At 36.9% G+C, this 21,866-nt stretch overlaps 1 protein-coding gene across 5 annotated transcripts in view; it reads left to right on the top strand.

Annotated features, from left to right (window-relative positions):
• Positions 1 to 21,866, top strand: part of Erbb4 (erb-b2 receptor tyrosine kinase 4) — a 1,018,041-nt gene that overhangs the window by 987,477 nt on the left and 8,698 nt on the right. For 3 of the 5 annotated variants that reach the window (XM_063237442.1, XM_063237439.1, XM_063237440.1), the window contains 2 exons: positions 19,950 to 19,997; positions 20,775 to 21,072. In XM_063237442.1, the coding sequence (XP_063093512.1) occupies positions 19,950 to 19,997; positions 20,775 to 21,072 (346 nt within the window). The remainder of the gene's footprint in view (positions 1 to 19,949; positions 19,998 to 20,774; positions 21,073 to 21,866) is intronic. The other 2 variants (XM_063237441.1, XM_063237443.1) reach the window with 1 other exon arrangement.

Below are 21,866 nucleotides of genomic sequence, written 5' to 3'. Positions count from 1 at the left end.
TAGTTCTAGGTGTCACCTGGCCCTTTCTTTTCTATATATACGTGTGTATCATCTAATATTTTCAACTAAATGTTCAGTACCACTTTGAATTTTCTGCATCATTAAGATGGAAAACTCAGTCTTTTTTCTTTTAAATCATTTACATTTACTTAAAATAAGGAGTTAGATGTAAGAGCAACAGCAATGAATACAATGCAAGTAAATTGAGGTAGTGAAGATATTTTAGCTTTACTGATACCAGAAAATTTAATTTAATGTGAAAGCTTCAAGATAACTTTATAAAGGAAAGCATGGTATCACTGAAGGATCATCCAGTCATTTGTGATGAAAATTTATGTGCTTAAGTGACCGACTTCTTTCAAATTAATACAATTTCATGAGTAAGTGTAATTATGTCAATAAAAATTTTAAAATTATAAGCTCACCTAACTCAGTGATACAGACCAAGTTGATGACAGAGGAATTACTGCTCTATATGCAGGGGAAAAGGCTGGGTTATCACAATTTAGACCCATTTCTATCCTACCTACTAACTAACTGTATTTATAAATTTATATTTATACTCAAAATTTGGAAAGTTTCTAAAGTATGAGAAATAAACTGAGGATTTTCATATGCTGAGAAAATGTGATTCTATATACTTTAATTCTCAGCAATATCACTTTATTTTCAGGTAAGGTTTTGTAATTTTAATATTTTAATAAGATTACCATGTAGGACGGAATTACCTTTAAGATTTTTGTGGATGTTATCCCCCACCAACAAATCTTTGTTATCCCTCAGAGGATTTGTGAAATTATGCCAAATATGCTTTTTAATAACTTTAAAACTGTAGAAATTAAAGCAAAATGATAGAGCAGAAGCAATGATGTCATTGTTAATGATGGTGTTTGAAAAACTGAGAGTTAAATTGGGTTTGCCTTTATACTTATTAAATCAACGTAATCACCTCTTTATGAAACAATTTAACTGCTTTGAATTTTTATGTTATTTCACAAAGTCCTATGAATAACAACAAAGGTTAGTCCCATTTTAAGAGTTAAGAAAACTGAGTGGTGGATTTCAGTAGTCATGTGCAGAGGTCAGATCCCTAATCTAACAGAAAGGCTGATGAAGGGAGGTTGTTGATTTTCAGTAGTTAAACTTTGTGCCACTGATAGAAGTAGCATCCTTCATTCACCTAATGTTAACATGTATGAAAGAAACTAAACTGCAGGTCCGGAATCTCAGATTTGGGGTACAACTCAGTGAATCATGCTTTAGCCTTGTTCATATCAATTAGGCTTGGTTTCTCCAATCATCTATAAGCTTCTTCTAACTTGAACACTGTCTGACCATAGAATGACTTCCCAGAATAATAATACTTTTTGCATATGTATATTAAGGAATACCTTACATAATTTAAGAAATATATAATGATACATATTTAATAATCTTTAAACAATATATATTTTTATATATTGAAGAAATGTACTATTCATTACATAATATTATATATTACTTAAGAAATAGTATTCTTATTAATATGTGTATCAAGATATATTTAATTGGAAAGTGACCACAAGCATCTTGGGTTACTTCTATACACAACTTTTTCTCCTCCTGTGATTAAATTCAAAAGAGTGAACTTAGGAACAGACACGAGTTAAGGAAGCATCTCATAGCTAGGTAGTATGCCAGGAGAATGTTGTAATGATATAACAAGGTTATTCTGGTTGCAATTTACCAAGGATCAATATTAATTGTAACAAAGGCTGCTATGTGATGATAATGATTGTAGTCTCAGGATATTGATTTTCCATTTGGTCCTAAATAAGTCAAGGTTTTCTACATTTTATCCTTGACATGATGCTTGAGTTTTTGTGTTTTATTTGCTTTTGCTTTTGTCTACTAAGCCACAAATAAAAGGGGCTCTTCTTTTTAAGACACTTCATAGACTAGAGTGTCCCCTACCTAACTACTGAAAATACCAACCATTATAAGAAAAAGACAAGTGAAAGCAAATCAGCATAAAGCAGGGAAAATCCTGTTAGTTGTTTCTTTGTAGAAGAACAGACTTGGGCACTGTGTTAGACACTTAAACATCGCCCAGAACAAAATACTCCCACACTTGCAATTTAAAAGGGTAGAGGCGTATGCTGGCTCACAGTGTCAGGAGATTCAGTCCGTGGTAGGTTTGCTCCAAGGCAGAAACAGCGTAGTGGATGATAGCTGTGCCCTGAATGGTGCCCAGGAAGCCCAGCGAAAGAAAGAGCCAGGAACAACAATACATACTTCTAAGCCAAAGCCCTTGACCTCCTCCTCCTTACCAGGGCCACCTTCAAACATGAGGCTTTTGGGAGATATTTTTGATTTAAATCATAACAAGTTTGGAACAGATCCATGGAAACAGACCTAAAATAGGTCAGAAAAAGGCAAAGAAACACCAAACCAAATAAAACCTCAGAATGAACAAACACGAAGAGATGTGTTTTCAGACCCTTTTAAAATCCTAGTTTTTACAGTATTTCCACATGGCACAAGCTGGAAAAAGTTTGTTTGTAAAATGGTATTTCTCCCGATTTTCCTATTTCTTTAAAAGCCTTATTAACTCTTAAAACATGATTTCCAAATCTCTTACTTGTCTTTAAATGACCCAGTTCAAAATAAAGTCTTTTTTTGATCTACCTTAATAAACAGCTCTTGAATTCCTATCTTTCATTTCTTCTGCTGCCACTGTTATTTCAGGCCCTTATCACTTCACAAAAATTTCTATAATAAGCCAGGCGTGGTGGTTGTCACCTACAGTCTCAGCATTTGGGAGGCTGAGGCAGAAGGACTGCAGGAAGTTTGAGCCAGCCTGGCCTACAACAGTGGATTCAAGGGCAACCAGAATACATAGTGAGATCTTGTCTCAGAAAAATAAATTCCTACCGTGATCCCATACCTATCTTTATGTGTTTTTGTTTTTGCAAAAAAAGGCTCAGTTTCCACATACAGGTAGTTTTCTTTTTGTGCTAAAGAGAGATGAGCACTGCATATTTCCAGGGCTTAACCATTTATTTGTCCACATTTTTATAGTATACTTTTATTTTCATCAGTGGGACAAGCTTGAATAATACATGTTTTATTACATCTCTCTTTATATGATGTATAATCATATTGTCACTAACCGTTAAGTGATTTTTGGAACATGGAGCCTAGAAAACGCCTTGAGCATTCCAGTTGGTCAGTCCTGGTAATTTATTTTCCACTATGCACAAAATTGCTCTGAGCTGCAAGCATTATCCAAACGTTGATCTCTTTCAAACATACAACACAGTAGTGCCTTCTGTTTTACTTTGGAGGTGTGGATGATTTATTTTAACAAAGAATTAACCTATCTTTATAAATCACAGATGACTTTCCTTTTAATAAGAATGTAACAAATGTACATACATTTGTTCTCCTGTGTTCTTAGAACATATCAAAATATTTTGATCCTCTGTTTCTTTACTAACGAGATGCTTAGAACTTCCCAGCTCAAGATTGAGGAAGTAGCTAAGGTTGGAAATAAATCATAAAATAATGTATTAATTTTGGTATATAATGTTCTGTGTCACATTTACACATTGAGACATACCCGGCTCTCCTTACCCTGGGCAACTTAGCCCTCCCTCTCATTGCTAATCTGCTGCCTTTTCCTTACCTACCCTATCTTAAATGTCCTTCTCTGCATAACTCACTCAGCATTCTCTGGAAAGATACACCCCATGTGATCTGCTTTTAGCTCCTGATGAACTCTAAGCATGGTAACCTGTTCCCCTGAGACGTACTGCTGTACTATGATGTAGATGCGTAAGTCATTGTATACCAAGGACTGCCAAGGCTGGAAGGGAATTAAAGACTCTGCAATAAACTCTCTGATTTTAACAGAAGTGTAAACTGATACTAGAAGAGATAAAAACACGCAGCCCAGAGTCCTCATGCTTCTCAGAGAGAGGCAGGAGACTGTGCTCCAATCTCTCAGGTCTTAGTCTGTTATTCAGGCTTCTGTTGGTTCTGTCAATTTGTGTTTGCTGGTCAAAACCATGGAAATCTTGATTTTTGACATCAAGTCTAATGAGATTTAGTATCGACTGCTTCACAGCCTTCCTGCTGGGAGTGCAATGAGAAACCAGAGCCCCTGCCGCTGTTTTGCCTCCTCTGTTTATGTTTCTGAGAGATTCCCTGTAATCAAGAGTTAAGGTTTAGGAAGATCAAATAGAATTGATAGAGTCAGAATCGAGGCAGAAAGCAGGGAGAGTAGTGTCTGTGTTTGGATTTAGTAATTACATACTTGAAGATAAAATGATCTTTACAAGTTTAACAAATGTTTCAGAAATTCCAAACAGAACTAGACCTCGTATTTATTGATCACATATTTAGTGGTAAGCTCTGCAGTGAGGTTCTCACATTACTAACTCTCCACCCTCCTCGGGTAAGGAGAAAGTGCTACTGTTCCCATTTTACAAAAGCAGAGAATGAAATGCAGAGTGGCGTAGTGTCTTTGCTGAAGCTTCTGCTGCAAGTGAAATTTGAGCCTAGCCTTATCTTTCCTAAAAAATTTGATTTTGATTCCCTGGCTTCACTGGTAAAGCAAAGGGAAAAATCAACATACCATCACAATAAATAACTGAACAAAATATACGTTAAACCTGGTAAGTATTGCATGGAAGTTCATTACAAGATAGTATCAATTTCTGATTTCTGTGGCTTTTAAATATTTGGGACAATTTTATGACTTCTTTTATTTTTACTCTAGGCACAAAGTAACATTTTGAAAAAGACTCTCACTCTTTCTTATCCTTAAAGTCAGCTATAGGTGACAACCTAATTGTAAAATCAAGGGATCTTCTTTATCTTGTGTCATGCACAAGAGTGAGTGATAGCTGCAAATGATTACCAAGCAGTTGGCGTGTGTGACAGTTTGCTCTCACACCAGAGTCTTCCGTATGCACATTCCTGACCTATTAAATGACTGGTGACTTGATTGAAAGCTTGGTCACCCGGGAACCAAGCAGTGCCAGGTCTTGGAATTCCAGACAAGTGACCTGCCAGGAAATACTGGGTCGCCTGAAACCGCTACCTGTACTTTCATTGCTGGAAACTTCCTATCAGTTCTGGATCTGTGCCCTGTCAAACTCTGTCCGACAACACTGAGACAACACATGCCATCAAAACACTGGAAGTGGAAGGGGAGTCTGGCATTAAGAGCATTTCAGAGATCTTTATGAAATTATTCTGCACTTGAGCAGTTTCCAACAGACACACAAAAAGCCTCTTTGAACAATCAGAAGAGCCGTCTCCCTTTTTGTTAATAATATTAAAGAGGAAAATCAAAGCTAGGAAAAGAAACAAAGGGGAGGGAGGGAAAGCAGGGAAGATACACACATCGATTTGGAGTGTTAATGAGTGTTTTATCTAAATCATTTCGATGGTTATTTGTTCATATTATTGCTGCAAGATTCACCGCTCCATTGGAAATTACTGGACACATTTCATCAAGGAGACTATTCTTTACTGTACGAGGCCAACAAGCACAATTGCAAATTCCTTTGCTTTCACATAATGGAATTGGAACATTATCATTAGCTTTCTATTCAGATTTTCAGTGGATTATTTAATCTATGTATGGATGTATTTATTTATTTATTTCACAACTCTCTCTTCATCTGCCGGGGCTCCGTGTTCAGGCCAGCCTGCTGCACTGATTGCTTCTGAAGAGGCTCAAGAGAAAGTCGTTCTATGCCATTCTCAATAAGGATTGATGGCACGTTCAGAGGTTCAGAATACCCTCTGATTACCCTTCCAAATGGAACAGGGAAGAGGGCCACAGGAGTGGCGGGGTGGGATTGCTCATCAGTTTCCTTTGTGTACCTTCTGCACTTGAGAACGTGCTCCAATCACAGGCATCTTGTGTTTCAGTTCCTTTCCTCTTTCACCTGCTCCACGGAGAAGTTCCCTCAGTTCAGAACTCTGCCATCACAGAAGCTTCTGGAGACAGGCTAATTTGTGTGCTGTAGTTTTAACTCACTGTGCATGAATGACTGTGGACCAACTTCACTCTTTACACTTGAGGAGCCAAAGCTTGGCTGAGACATAGAGAGACCACTACAGGAAGCTTTCCACACACCCTGACTCTCTCTCGGAGCAAAATAGTCTACACTGTGATGAAATAGGAACTGCAAATCAGAGGGGGAGAGAAATTGGAAGTTTAACTCACAACCAATTTGGTTTGCTTTTCCCAGCGATAATCAGAGACATTGTTGGGCAACATTTATACTTAATTGTTTTCCCTCCCTGGAAGAAAAACAAAATTTAAAATTCTTAACTCATTGGAGATGCTGAGATGTGTGTAATTCGCATTCTTCTGGAGCTCACACAGCTTCGTTTTGCTTAGAATCAGGTACCCTGGTTCTGTGGTCCAGCTATTTGATATTCTTGGGTTAAAGTGTGTCTGGTTACAAAAATAGCTCACACTAAGCTTTTTGGAATTAGGTAGATTCCATTGAAAATGGAACTGATGGACTAGACTGCAGGTCACCAGATAGAAAAGTAGTATTTTATCGCCTCTTTTTCCCCCACTGTCTCTTTGTCGTCTTTTCCTCCCAGAGCCAAAGCTTCTTTTCTCTTACGTAGAATAATTTTTCCTTCCTGGCACTTGTCTCTCAGATGATTCAGCTGCTCAAACCTTGAACTGGGATTTTTAAACATTTTTACGGAACAAAGTTAGCTGTCTTTCAAGAGACATTTTAATCCAATTGTAATGACGAGTACCAACATGTATCCTATTGCATTGCAGTCTGCAGGCTAAACTGGGGCACATCAAGGGGGCCCCCAATCTGTAGACACTTAGATTTTATCATTTCTGTTACCCAGAGAACAAAGTTGTTGACAGACAAGTGAGGTGGCAGGATAGTGTCAGAAGAAAAGCTAGCTAAGGCTGGAGAAAATGCTATTTTAAGAAATTTAAACAAAGATTATTGAGGAGTGAGTAAATGTAAGGGAACACTGACTATGGAAAATGTAGATTCTTTCTTTTATTTAGAGGTACCATTCGGCATGAACATGTGATTGGTCTGTAGTCCCAAGCAAAATCTGAGCCAAGAAAAGAAAAAAAAGGCATCAAGAGTTGACTGAAAACCGGTGAGGTAGTTGCAAAAATAATACAGATGCTAAACGAACAAAATGTTATGTGGAAGGTCAGTGGTGCAATTAACCATAGAGCACAGGTAAATTTTTTCATTCATTTGCCTAATTGTATGTCATTATGTAAATAACACTGTATACGTATGAACTGAATGCTAAGGTCGGTTCTTTACATGCACTCTTACAAAATAAAATAATAACCCAAAGGAGGCATTTTTCCCTATTGTAGGCTAAGACAACTGGTACCTCAGAGGAGCTTGAGACATAACTAGAAAGTTGACATAAAATTCAAATCCCTGTCGAGCTGTATTCAGTATCCATTCTGGAAAAATAGAGTATCAGTAAATTAATGAAGCAGCTGAAAGGAAAGAAAAAAAAACCAGAATTGGAGAAAGGGAATCAGTGAAGTGAAAGAAGAAAAGGCTATATTCAAAGAAAGAGATTTTGCCTGAAAATTCAAATAGGAGTTTTTCCTAATGACGTGGCAGAGTCATATAGTTCTTAAAGTGCGGTGGATCAGAAGCAAGGAGAAAACTCAGAAACTACAGTGATTATGTATGTGCTGATATTCAAGGCATAAGTTGTTGGAACTAATCTAGACACAGCTGAGCGATCTGAGTGACATTAATGAACATGGACAATCTAAGTGCCAAACAGCTCCAGGGGCCATGATAATAAGCAAAGGATAAGGCGCTGTGGTAGCATCTGTCCTCAGAGCAGGAGCCTCGGAAAGAGGAGATAGCTGACTGAATTTTGAAGAGCTTTGATCCGGAACTTTGTAGTATGTTAACTGGCTCCGGTGCCTGCTTGGGTCATGGGCGGACCACATCCTGCACCAGAAAGGATCCTCCAGGAAAGCCTCCTCGTGGGGAGGTCAGCTGCAAAAGAATGTAAGATTTCTAATAAAAAATAAGTTTTGTGGAGCATTTTTAACCATGGGAATGTACAAGAGGGACAGATCCCGTTTGTGTGAAGTCAAGTTTCTCCAAATTGAGGCTCAGGATACAACCTCTTTAAGAAAAGATCTTGCGCAAATACAAACTTTAATATTGGAAACTTTACAAAATCATTAAAAAAAAAAAAAAAAAGCCACATGAAGCCGTGACTTGAGCTGTTCACCAAGCCTGGAGAGAGTCTGTAATTGAAAGGCCTGAAGCTTAAGTTTCCTTTCTTCAAGGAGAATCTATATCTTGGGTAGGAAAGATTTCAAAAGGAAGAGCTGCTGGGAATGAATGTGCTCCTGGCTTCAAAGACCCTGCTGGTGAGCGTGTCCTTTGGGTCTCCTGATATTTACAACCCTGACATGGATAGGAGGGGCCCCAGAAGTTTAATATAATAACAAATAACCCTGTGTTTATTATACTTCTTCTTTTCTGAAGGAAGATGATCTGGCACATGTTAAAATTTTATGTGTGGGCTGATAAACATTTTATGAGTGTTCACCTGACCATATGCTTAGGTTGAGATTGCTCCTTGTTTTTGCTGTTCCCTTGGCCAGAATTTCCAAGCAGGAGAATATGAAGGCATTTCAAAGGCAAGAATTCACAGCCTATACCTGTGTCAGACTGTCTCTGAAATATCTTGTCCTGCATAATTAATACTCCAATGCTTTTGTTTGGCAGTAGACTGGACAGGAACCCTTAGGTTTGCTGCCAGGGTGCTGGTATTACTTCTAATTGCTTTCTCTCGAGCTTTTGGTAGCCCTTCAAAAAGAATTTCAGAGACGAGACCTTGCAGTAATCGAAATGTTCTCCTCATGTATTGTTTTTGCCAAAGACATCTAAATATCTAAACTCACTGACTAAAATGTGAGCTATTAGATATTGTTTTAATATTTATACAAGTAAGGTTGGTGGAAATGAGGCAAGAGAATATATAATGTTTTATCTATTTAAAGAGTTTGTAGCTGGGTGTGGTGGCACACACTTGTAATCCTAGCATCCAGGAGGCTGAAGCAGGAGGACCACTGCAAGTTTAAGGCCAGGCTGAGCTACATAGAGAGACCCTGGGTCAAAAAAAAAAAAGAAATAAAAGAATAAAAAAGAAAGAAAGAAAGGCCTTAAGAGCTTATAATCCTAAATGATGATGCTGATGAAGTAGACGCACTTTCAGAAGAGTATTGTATATATTTATAAATAATGAAAACAACATTGATTCCTAAGATGCTGGAGCCATCTTAGACTATAGCAAGAAAGACACTGGACTCTTCTTTGTGATTATATTCACCAAGAAGATTTGTGATCATGTTAGCAGTTTCTTTTGTCTAAACATATTTGCACCTTGGCTAAGCCTTTGCTAATAAAAGATACATAATAATTATACTGAAAACAAGCAAGAAGAACAGAGTGGCCTGGACAATTTATTATAGTCTTTTTTTTTTAACCTGTCTTGTACTTTTTTTGATAGTCATTGATAGAAAAGCTAGGGAAGGCCAGGGATTTAGCTCAGTGGCATAAGCACCTCCCTGGCAAGCATGAGGTCCTGAGTTCAATCTCTGGTACCAAAAGATAAAAAATAAAAAAATAAAAAAGCTAGGGAATAGAATATGTGAAAAACGCTAATCTATTTTTTCCAAACTACAAATCACCTATCAAATTATAAATTTCAGCACTTTTATAATAACTTGATTACTTTCTTTGCAAGATATGCTTTTCTTTAAAATGATTACAATTACTTTCAGGTATATTTTATTTTCTGCTACCTTGTTTTATTTTTAAGAAAAACGTTAGCTTTTTAAGGAAAATATTATTGCCACGAACCTGACTAATCTAGGTTGACTTGGGCAGCACATGCTAGAAATGAGAAACTTAGAAGTATGGGTCGCTTTTTTTTTAATCTTAGAAAATTCCAGAGTGGTTCATAAATAGATACAGGAATACTTGGTATATTTTTCTTCTTCCTTTTTATTTGCAGTCAAGTCAAATTTGGGGGCTCTTCAAAAATGGCAAAATCTGCTTAAACTACAATTAACAAGTAGCTCTGGGGGGAAGTGTTTTCTCCTGGGGTGCTGCCTTCAGTCTGATACTCATTTTGGCGGGTTTCCGTGGTAAATAGCAGGCTGTTTCTGTGAAATGTAGCTAGTGTTTGCTCTGGGCTGAGGGGACAGTGCTGTGCTGTTTGCTCAGTCAGGAGCTGCACTGGAGTACCCACACGCATTATCCAGAGCCGCTCACACGGACCAGCTGTCCCAGTACCAGCTGGGCAGAGAGCAAGCTTTTTACTCATCACAGGAGCTGCACACCGGGTAGCTTAAGGAGTAGCAGGCAAAAGAATGAGCCATCGTGACAGTCACTTTTTACCAGGTAAACAGTTTGCATAAACCAGCGCATTTTCAGCCTGGCCCACACTGCAACCAATGACAGAAACACTTGAAGGAAGGCTGGATCTGAACTATGGGAAACTGGCTGCTTGTGGCCAACCTGTTACTTAAAACACTGAAATAAATCTACACACCAAAATCAGGTTTTTCAAATTTGCAGTTTGAAATTCTATATGATCTGGCCTCTGTACTCCTGTGTTGTGCCCCCTTTATATCTTACGTACTCACCCACAGGTTTTCTGTATAACCATCAGTTTTATTCTGACCGTAAAAATAAAATGTTCCGGGTTTGGAGTATTGTTAAAGAGAAACTTAACTATTTCACTGTTGCCTTTTTATTTGCCAGTAAATAAAATAGCTCTTAAATAATCACAGATATTTTAAGTGAAACTTGTTCACGGTGTTTTAAACAATAAGATTGCTGACACACAGCATTTACCTGTGAAAAAGGTAAAAAACAAAAATAAAAGCAAACCCACAGAAAATACACTCTATTAAAAGAGTGAAATGAAATAAAATGGGTTAAATTAGCATCTCACTGTGTTATCAGCTATCAATTTTCCCAGTGTATAAATGAAAAGACAGATGCATGAACACACATGTTCACACAAACACCTTACCTAAAAGTTTTTTTTAACAAGGCCTTTACCAAATAGTCAAAAGGAGACATGAGATCCATGACAATAATTTTTGATTTCTAAAGTAAGAGCACGCAAGTTCAGAATATTTGTAAACTTTCCCCCAGGAATTAGTTATATTATGTTACTTATTTTGAAAACCATATTTGTAATCTCTAGATATTATCTAATTATGTGGACAGACATAGAAATAAATAACATGAAATTTAAAGCATATCAACTGACAATAAGTATACAGGGTTTTTTTTTTAATAACCGCCTTTTATAACTACAAGATTTAAGTATTATCCCAACTTTATGGAAGTCAGCCTGTAAATAGTGTCACTTTAAACAGACCATTTTAAATTAATCTGTTCATGAATGCTTTCTACTTTTAAGTATTTCATATTATATAGGATTCTTTTTTATCTAATAAACATATAGTCTATTCCATAAGAAAATTTGATCTTTGTATTCAAATTAAATCTCCACTAAAATCATTTTGAGTATATAAATATATATTTCAGCTTAGAAAAAGTGTCATTTTAGTATATTAAACACAGGTAGTTTCATTTATAATATGGAAAAAATTTATATCCTGTTTCTTGAAACCCCTCCGTAGAGTATCTAGATCTAAGACAGAATTTTTGTCACATACAAAATGCCAAATATTAAGGCTGTAAATTGAAAGTGAATGTATAATAAATGGGAACTCAGGGAATCTTGTATCTAGGGCTCTCACTAAGTAGTTATGATACCTTAAAAATTAATTTTATGTCTTAAAGCACCAATCTCTCCCTTTGTCAAATGAAGCCTTTAAATTAATAAATTTTGTTTCCAACTTGTGTTTTCACTAAGCACCCTCCAACTGTACTTTTCCCCCTTAAGAACAAGAAATCTTATGTGGCACACGGCTAAGTGAGACTTTGTAGGAACTCCATTTTTAAAAAAGAAAGTAAAAGTGATGAGTATGGTTTGAAAAGATTTATGTGAGAAAATTTGCTTAGATACTAACTATATTTTATAGTATCTAACAACTAAAAGAGACCCATTTATTTTAGGAACAAATAACAGGACAGTTGAAGGTGATCTTGGTCTCTACCTGTGTCACAGCCCCAGTCCTCTGTTTGGAATTAAATACACTGAGGGCCCAAGAGATTGGGGAATTTGTTAACGGTGGCCTGATGCTAGGAGTAGAAAATGTTTGCTTCAAGTTTGTGGGGTTTGTGTCTTTAAATGCTGCCCAACTCAATGCAGTGGTCATGAGCTAAGACGTTTCCATCAAATACTCTTCATGATCATGAGATGGAAAAACACTCAAACAGCGGCAACTTTAGAATTCGTTTAAGAGTCAGGCTCCTCAGAACTTTGGAAATAATGAAGGCTTCCTGGTTTCATTTCGGTTCTTTAAGGTATTTCAACAGAATGAGCTGTTCTTAAAAATATGCTTTTAAAATTTAGAAAAATGGCATACCCTTTCTACCGACGCGAGTTAGTGTTCCCTTATCAAAATGTGCTCCTGAAAAAAGACAAGAAAAGAGGAAAGGAAGGAAAAAGTGAGGGAAGGATGAAGACAGGGAGGGAGGAGGAGAGAAAGGAAGGAAGGTGGGTGACTGTGAAGATGTTAAGTTAGTGCCCTTCCCTTTGGCAAAGCTTTTTTAATTTAGTATGGGGGATCAAACTCATGACATAGTGCTTGCCAGGCAGGCACTTCCACCACTGAGCTAAAACCCCAGCCCTGAAAAGCACTATTTGTATTATTTTGCCTCTTCAAGCTTTTTTTCTCCATTCCCTCTCCCTCTCCTCTTTTTGCCCTCCTTTGATCTCTTGTCCCCCTTACCATTGAAGATCTCCCTACTTACCATTTGCATGTCTTCTGTTTTGTTCTCCCTCTTCTCTCTCTCTTCTATCTCTATGTCTCTTCTATCTCTCTTCTATGGCTATGTCTATCTCTGTCCCTATCTGTGTCTCCCTATCTCTATCTGTCTCTATCCCTCTCTATCTCTCTTCTACCTCTATCCCTCTAACTCTCTCTCTCTATCTCTCCTATCTCTGTCGCCATGTCGGTGTCTCTCTTAATATCTATAGATGTACATACAGATACAGATACACATACAGGTATATAAGTAAGGGATTAAAAAATTTACTGGGCTATATGCATACACATACCAACTCCCCAGGAAAAATATGATCATATATACGGCACATCTGTATTAACAAAAATTTAAAAAGAAGCTTAGGTACTTCATAGTTTTGAAAAGGAAAAGTGAAAACACATGGAGAGAGTTCTGAGAAGCCTGCTTGATATCTCACGCATGGCTGATGACGTGACCTCTGCTGGACACACTCAGCCCACGTCCCCACCGTAGAACCACGCTCAGCAAACACAGGACCGGCACCATGTCTGTGTTAAGATCCTTGTCTTCAATAAAGCCAAGGAATGTTGGCACTGGTATAAAATTGTGTCTTTGTGCTCTTTTTATTGACTGTGCTAATAACATTCTTTGACTATGATTACATCATGTAATTCTTCTCAGAGCAGTAAGCTAAAACAAAAGGTATTAAAATAAGGGATTCTGAGTCTCCACAAATATTTTAAAGGAAAATACCTTCTTTTCCTTTTGATATCTGAAAGTGGTAAGGAATTATTACCTGGGGATACAATAGCTAACCCCCAACCAAGCAGGTGAAGGGATTTATTGACTAAACCCTTTGCTAGGAATAATAAAACCGTAAGCAGGGATGCTGTCATGGAAAATCTTCCTGGTCTCTAGTTATTTAAAACTTTGTCCTTCCACTTCAGGGCTGGTTTTGATCTTGGTAAGATAGCACATATGTGCAATACAGTTTCACAGCAATAAGAAAGAATTTTAGGAAAGAATGAAATATATATCTGTATGTATTATATGTTTATGATATGTGTATACATGAGTAATTAACTTTTAATATTATAGTTTTTAGGTTACATTCTTGTAACTAATTCAATTGTGAATAGCATAGGGAGGGTCACTATTATAGAGAGCAATATTTCAAACCTAGGACAAAGAATTTTCCTTGAGATTCATTCAAACTAGAAAAAGAAATCATGGTAATTTATTTGAGAGAAGAGTTAAGGCATAATACAGAGAAAGAGAGATAGGAGGTAAACAGAGAAAAAGAGATGGTAACATCGAATTCTTTGTTAGGCATAATGGAAAGGTACTAGCATATAAAGGCTTCTGAGTCACCCCTTGATAGATGTACTAACACCACCAGATCCATTAACTTCCTTCTCCTTAGTTTCTTCACTATAAAATGGAAGTTAAAATTTTGAATAATAACATTACCCTGCCAGATTGTATAAGTAAATAAGACCTAACATAGTCTAAGTCATGTGGTAGTCACATGACATATATTCCTTTATTTTTTCTCAATTTCCATACAAATAATTCTATATTCATCTGTGAAAAAATGGATATTAGAAGAAAATAGACTTTGAAAATCAGTTGAGAGAAAGTACCTATTACTGTTTATAAAAGACACAGTTTCATTACACTTTGTGAGTCCTATATTGACTCTCCTTCATATTTATTGATGTCATTCATAGTTTCCTTTTATTAAAAATCAAGTAGTTGAATAGATGAGACCTCGAAGAAAGACTAAAGGTTCCAGGATTTGTGAAATGTGGCTAAAGAAAGACAGCCCCAATCAGTGTTCTTTCAGACATGTCTATGTGCAGAATAAAGTAACTTCCTCAGAAACCGAAGAGATAAAGCAAGTATATAAATGAATAAGTTAATGAATGAGTGATACCTAACTAGATTAAAGATATATGTGAGACAGATGATTATGCTGGCTCATAGACTTCCTCCAGGCTTTATTAGTTTGAGGTCCTCATGGGTGCATTTGTTTGTTCTCTGATGGTTGCCTTTTGCCAAATGAAGATTCTAAATCTAGAGGTCTCAAAACACTGAAATGCAAACTCATTTATGAGAAAGATACAGAGTTACAACAATGCATCACAAATTTCACACAGTGCAAAAACCTTTTGTCCAAGTTGCTATCTGATCTCAGAATATGTAGAAATGCTCATCAGAATGTGAAGCACACATGCCTGGAGAGTGTATGCTGGGAACTCTTAGTAGTTACTAGGTGGAAGTGTCTAGATAATAAAGTAGTGCTGATGGATTAACAATGTCTTGCAAAGACACGCTCTATTTTAGTTAAAGGGATTTAGAGTATTCCTTGATCATAGAACCTATAATCCTAACGTTATTATCTAGAGCAATAATTACTTGAAGGTTAAAATACTTGCTAAGTCCATATTTGATTTAGATAGATTTTAATCATTTAGCCATGTATGTATTTCCTAAGAAGCTATGTTTATATAATAATTTTAAAATCTATCTCAGAGCACAATCTGCCTAACCATTTAAAATCTCTTAGGGACAATATTGAATAAAATAAGTATACCATACCCTATGCCATACCTGCAATAAGACAAAAGTTCAAACATTTATCATTCAACTATAAATTCACCATTAGGGCACAATATGTTTTAAAGTGTGTTTTACACCATACTTTCACTCTCCTTTTCTAAAGCCTCTGGTATTTGAGTCGCAATTAATCATATTAATGGCCCAGTAATATGGCCACAAAATCAAACCGTACTCTGTGCATCTCCCTTACAAACCACCCACCGGGAGCAAGCTCCTGCTCACCTGCCGGTTTATAACCCATCTCTTTCTATCTCTGTCCTGCTGCCTGTAAATCCCCTTAGCAGCTAATTGAACATAGGCACCCAGGACTGCCCAAAAAGACCCACAAATTGGGCTTTGATGGACAGCAGACAGCAGCACAATGGAGAAACAAAAGCCTTTCAACTGAAAGCCCTGCTTTGTTCTGCTCAGAACTTTAAGGTCACCCCAGCTCATTCTGACGGGGGCGAGGATCTTAATTTTTACTCAGCCAATTTACTGGCAGGAAAGTTGAGCTCCTCAAATGTGGGCATTGAGGGAGAGAGGAATAAGCGGAGCTCGTTGTAAACTAAAAACAGCAAAAACAAGTAAAATCTGGCTTGGCTCCGAAGTACAAAAAGTTATTTTCAAAGCCTATAAATTATGACATAGTGATTAACATGTAATTTAAATATATTTAAACAACAATTATATCACATTTCCAGCCCAGCTAATTGGCTGCACAGATGTTCTCTTCCAGCAGCTTTGCCCTTCCAGGGGGAAATGAATGAGGTGCTTTTTATCATGGAAAACAGATAAAAAAGCAAACTGAGAAATGGAAATAGAAACACACAAAGCAGCCAGTAGCCCTAAAAACAATGAATGCTTAGGGATTTTGCTTAGCTTTTTTTTTTTTTTTTCATTTTAATGCTGAAAATAAGAGAAAGCATGAAGATGCTCTGTTACTGTGACGCTATTTGGCAGTGTGTCCAGAAACAGAGCTGGCAGGTTGCTGTCTGAAAGCCTTGTCAAAGCAGGGACAGTGGGTGCATTCTAATAGGGCACAGCCTTGCTGCATGTCTTGGAACAGGCTGTGAAAGGGCCATACATAGACAGACAGACAGATTTATATTTATATATTTATATATTTTAGTACAATACCTTTACAATTGAAGACATTCTGTCCCAGATAATGAAAATATATAATTAACTGTTTCCTGATCAAGTGAGTTGTTCCTTTGATCCTTTTTCTCTGAAGTTTTTTAAAGTGCAATCTGTGCGATCGATCGATACTCGGTCCTTAGTTCCAATTCAAGGTGACCATTAGCCAGCACAGGAACTCGTGCAAGGTGAGAGGTCAGAGGAACACATTATTACTGATGCTTCGGAATGCTTTGCCTCCTAATGTGTCATCATACTTTTGAAACAAATTCACTCCAGCCTCATTCTGCTCTTGTTTTTCTGTTAACACTAAGAGGTAATATCTGCTAGTGCACTGTAAGTCCCAAAAGTCCACGTTCCTTCTATATGTCATGACGTCTGTTGCATCTACCACAATATCAACCCTTTATTTCTGGGATGTAATAAATAGTTAAATCCTTGCAGACTGGGAGTTTCATAGTATAGTAAGGCCAGAGTGTGCAATACAATAAACTAGCATCCAACAGGAAGTTGTCATATTTTGTACCAAGCTTCTAGATTTTACAAATCAATGTACTACATTTTTTCAATTCCTCTTTATGAACAAGTCTATTTGATTTTGTTTCTAGAAGAGCAAAATAAGCCAGTATTTAAAATGATCAGGGAACAGATAAGCATTTTAAAATGGCTCTTTGATGAGCAGCTTTGACATCTTGATTGCTTGACTTTATACAGTTTAGTGGATGCAAAAATTTAAATTTGATACATCTTCATTCACCCAGTAGTGCAGAGCTTACAATGTTTACATGACTGTGTCACCCTAAGAATAAATTAGAGACCAAAGATGAAAGTGAATGTCTGAGGTGTCTCATGAATGACAGACTTCACACTATGGCAATTCTAATTGGAACTGGAGCGCTAGATTTTTTTCTTATTAATATAAGTGTGCAATACATGTTTACATCCCTTGTGTGGAGTTGTTCCAGGTCCACAGCACATCTTAATTCCTCTTTTGACCTCCTTTCTTCTCCCTTCCTCTCTTTTTCCCCTTCCTATTTGAGAAACATCTATCTCCCTGCTCTCGAATTATCTTTTATTTTACACTGTATTTGTATCTTGACTTTTTCATGTAAAAGAAAACAGCTGTTTGTTAAGCTTGTGGGTCCAATTTGTTTTACTTAACATGATGGTCTCAAGGGACATCCGTTTTTCTGTGAAGACTGAAGTTTATTACTTTTTATGGTAGAGTAGTATTCTGTTATGTGCAAACACATTTTCTTTATCCATCCATCTGATGATGGACATACAGGCTGGTTCCAAGGTTTAGGTGTTATTAATTGTGCTGCTATAATCATGGTTAATCATGTATCACTGAACATGCTGCCTTTAACTCCTTTGGGACAATCTGTGTTTAGTATACGACCACCTCCTATGTGTTGCACACTAAATATATCTCTAGAAACAACATGTGCTCATCGCTGGGTAGATGGATAAAGAAAATGAGGTACATGGACACAGAAGAATACCATTTGGTCATTAGAAAGGAAGAAATCCTATAATTTTAAACACGAAATGGAACTGGAGATCATTGTTTAATAAAATAAGCCCCAGGAAAATTAAAACAAGTACTGTGTGATCTCACTCCCATGTGAATCCTACAGAACGGACCTCACAGAAGTCGAGCCTAGAGCAATGGGGGAGGCAAGAAGAGAGGAAGCATCAGGAAAGGTTGATTAGTGGGTGCTAAGATACAGTTTCAGAGGAGCAAGAATTTCTGGTGTGCTGTGGTTCAGTGGTGGAAATACAGATAACAGAGGCACACTGTATACTTCCAAAGCTAGGCAAAAGGACTCTTTTCACAGTAAAGAAATGATAAATGTTTTAGAACAAATATGCATAATCTAATTTAAACATTGCACAATGTATACCTGTATCAAAGCCTTACAGTATTACCTGATATGTAACATTTATGTGAATCAAAGTGATTTTTTAAAAAAATCTTTTAAAAAATATGTATCTCTGAATGCCCATGGCATAATCTTCAACATATCATTAGTTGTGTCATTAAGAAGAAAATAAGTGCATGTGTTTTTTAGGCTCTCATGGTGGTGGGGAAAGTAAAATGTGAACTCACTTTCAAGGTACTGGGTTTACCCTTTGATTGGTCCAGCAGACCAGGTTCATTATGGGAAAATGTGTCATTCAGTTGTCACTGAGTTACATGAACTTGTTCATGTCCATGCAACCATATTTTTCATAGACTGCTTTGTGATTCTATAAACTGTATAAACATTGACCTGAGAAAATGTTTTCCATATTTCATATGAAACATGTAGGTGTCCTGGGGGTTCTAGTCATTTCTGTTTACTTAACATCAGAATATAGAGAAAGCTAGTTTTGTACAAATTTTACCTGTATTATTCATTATCCACAGAGTGTGTAAAGGTGGAAAAGTGTTGGACACATAGATATCAGATCCTCAAGAAATCTGTTTAAATGAGTGTGCGTGTGTATTTATATTAAAAAATAATAGAGTTGGTATCCGCACAATTTCTTTTCTTTACCCTCAGGAATGTTGTCCTTAATAATTTATCATACTTTGTATCTAGTTCCACTTAGCCCAAAGGATAGATTATTAAACTATAAAAATATAGATGTCTTTCTGTTTTTAAATTGAAATCTGGTTTTTGACTGATTCCTAGTACATAAAAGGAATGTAAAGCATGTTTCCAGAAAAGTAATTGATTTTTCAAATTTCTTCTCCTTTCTTAAGTTTAAAAAGACCAAAGATAAAGTATTATGTACCTTTTTTACAAATAGAGGCTAAGAACTTGACCCTTTGCTGAAGTGGTAAAAAATTAACAATGGTAAAAACCGTTTCCAGCAAATTGAAAGCCACTTCTAACTCTTTTTCAGACACATTCTTTTTCCTCTAAGAGGAAAACTGATGCTTAGCTATGAAACCAGTTAACTCATAAAGAAAGAACTGTCCCTCATTTACATGTATATTTAATCAGAATATTTATTGTCATAATCCACTGAAAACTTTTGTTTATTCAATATAATTTTCCTTGTCTGGGCTTTACTTACTGAATTCCTCGGCGTATAAATAAATCCATTGTGGTGAGAATGCCTACTTTTTACTAAGTGTGGGAAAATTCACTGTTGTGCACGTTTTCGCCTTTAGTCCACACAGCTCACGCACCTTTTCTTTTTCTTTTCTTTTTAAATTTTTTCATTCATGTTGCCTCTTATTATATCCATCATCCCATTTTTCTTTTCTATTAGAGTGAAATTGGACACAGCCCTCCTCCTGCCTACACCCCCATGTCGGGAGTAAGTATTTCACGATCACCCTTCATCTAGTAGGAGTTTTGGTCTTTGACTACCATGTTTCTTCTCTCCTGTCACCTCATAAATTTCACATTTTGCCTTTGCCAACAGTGAGCGAGTTAAGAATTTCTGCAGATTGCGTAGCTGTCTTTGTAGATGTCTTTTATCTCAGTGCATAATCCAAAGCTGAGATACCATACAACAGTAGCTTTCAATTTTTATCTGAAGGATTTACCTGGGCTCATAAATTATGTTTCAGGATGATGAGGTTATCTTTGCTTCCCTGATTATAGGTTATGTGCTAAAGTCAAAGTCTCACTGATGATTCTTTAGTTAGGTACTGGAAGTTCAAAGTTAGACAAGCCATGGAATTGAAGTCAGTAGGAAATGTCACCATGTCAGTGACTTCTACTCTTAACGCCATTTATCATGAAAACTTACTCTGAATTTTATATCTAAAATAGACCATTGTGGGAAAAGGACATAAAATGCTCTTTATATTTGATCATATTTTACTTGGTTAATGAATTTTTTAAAATATGCATCTATCTCATTTTCCTGTGATTTACATTCCAAGAAAAATAGATAATTCTAAATGTTTCTATTCTGACTCAATTTTATTACCCAGTAAGAAAAAAAAAATCCATAAATAAGTCCTGTGGTTTTGTTTTTCTGAAAGGCAACCTTTTTCTATTTAGTTAATAGCTAAGGATTGATAGTTTTAGGAATACCACCATTCCTCACACGAACTTCTGTCCAAATGTGTTTCTGCTGTTACAGAACCAGTTCGTATACCGGGACGGAGGCTTTGCTGCAGAACAAGGCATGCCCGTGCCCTACCGGGCCACAACCAGCACCATCCCAGAAGCGCCAGCAGCACAAGGCGCCACTGCTGAGATTTTCGATGACTCCTGCTGTAACGGGACCCTACGCAAACCAGTGGCACCCCACTCCCAAGAGGACAGCAGCACCCAGAGGTACAGCGCAGACCCCACCGTGTTTGCTTCTGAACGGAGCCCAAGAGGAGAACTGGATGAAGAGGGCTACATGACTCCTATGCGAGACAAACCCAAACAAGGTATGACCCAGGTGCTCACAGATGTCCACTGCGCGAGCAACTATACAGTGGAAATTGTGAAGCTGGGCAGGGCAGTGCACACCAGTAAGCCTGTCTAATCAGAAGGCTGGGGCTAAAGGATCTAGAGTTCTACTCCAGGCTGAGCAACTTGGCCAGACCACTCTGAGAAAACAAAATAGGCAATATAAGAATGGGAGTTGTCAGATAGAGGTAAACAAAAGACTTCTAAGAATCTGAAAATTGAGATGCAAATACCTAGACAGGGTTGTTATTTTCTAGCCTTGTCCTTGAAGAATTGAATTTGAGTGCAGACATTCCTATTCATGATTACCTTTGAGCTTGCACAAGAAATGCTAAATACTGAGTTACAGTCAGTTTTTCTACAGTGAGGGGAAAAATAACCCAGTTTGATGGAATTTGTTTACCTACATGTTGGGCTAAGAAGAGGGGACATACAATTTATTTCAGAGTGGTATTTGAAAAGTAAATGTGCCCTCCTTATGTACAATTGTCCTGACTCCAAAATAGGAATAGCTCAGGTTTTCATGTATATAATGAAATGGAGAACAAAGAGTATCTAATACATGTACACATGTGCCTCTGTGGTCAGAGATATAGAAATGGAAGTGGAATTAAGTTTGAGAACAATAGCATTGGTTATTATTATTATTATTATTATTTATCTCAGGGTGATACCTGTACTCCAAATGGATTTGTTAGATTGAACCACACAAAATAGCCACCAATTGGTTCTAACTTACAAAATAACTATGTTATACAATTCAAACTAGCGG

Source organism: Cavia porcellus, unplaced genomic scaffold (assembly GCF_034190915.1).
Source record: "Cavia porcellus strain 051 isolate PalLab524CR breed Dunkin Hartley unplaced genomic scaffold, mCavPor4.1 scaffold_26, whole genome shotgun sequence".
In the NCBI taxonomy this organism is placed as follows: domain Eukaryota; kingdom Metazoa; phylum Chordata; class Mammalia; order Rodentia; family Caviidae; genus Cavia; species Cavia porcellus.
Note: the sequence above shows the minus strand (reverse complement) of the source record. Positions and strands in the feature narration are given on the sequence as shown.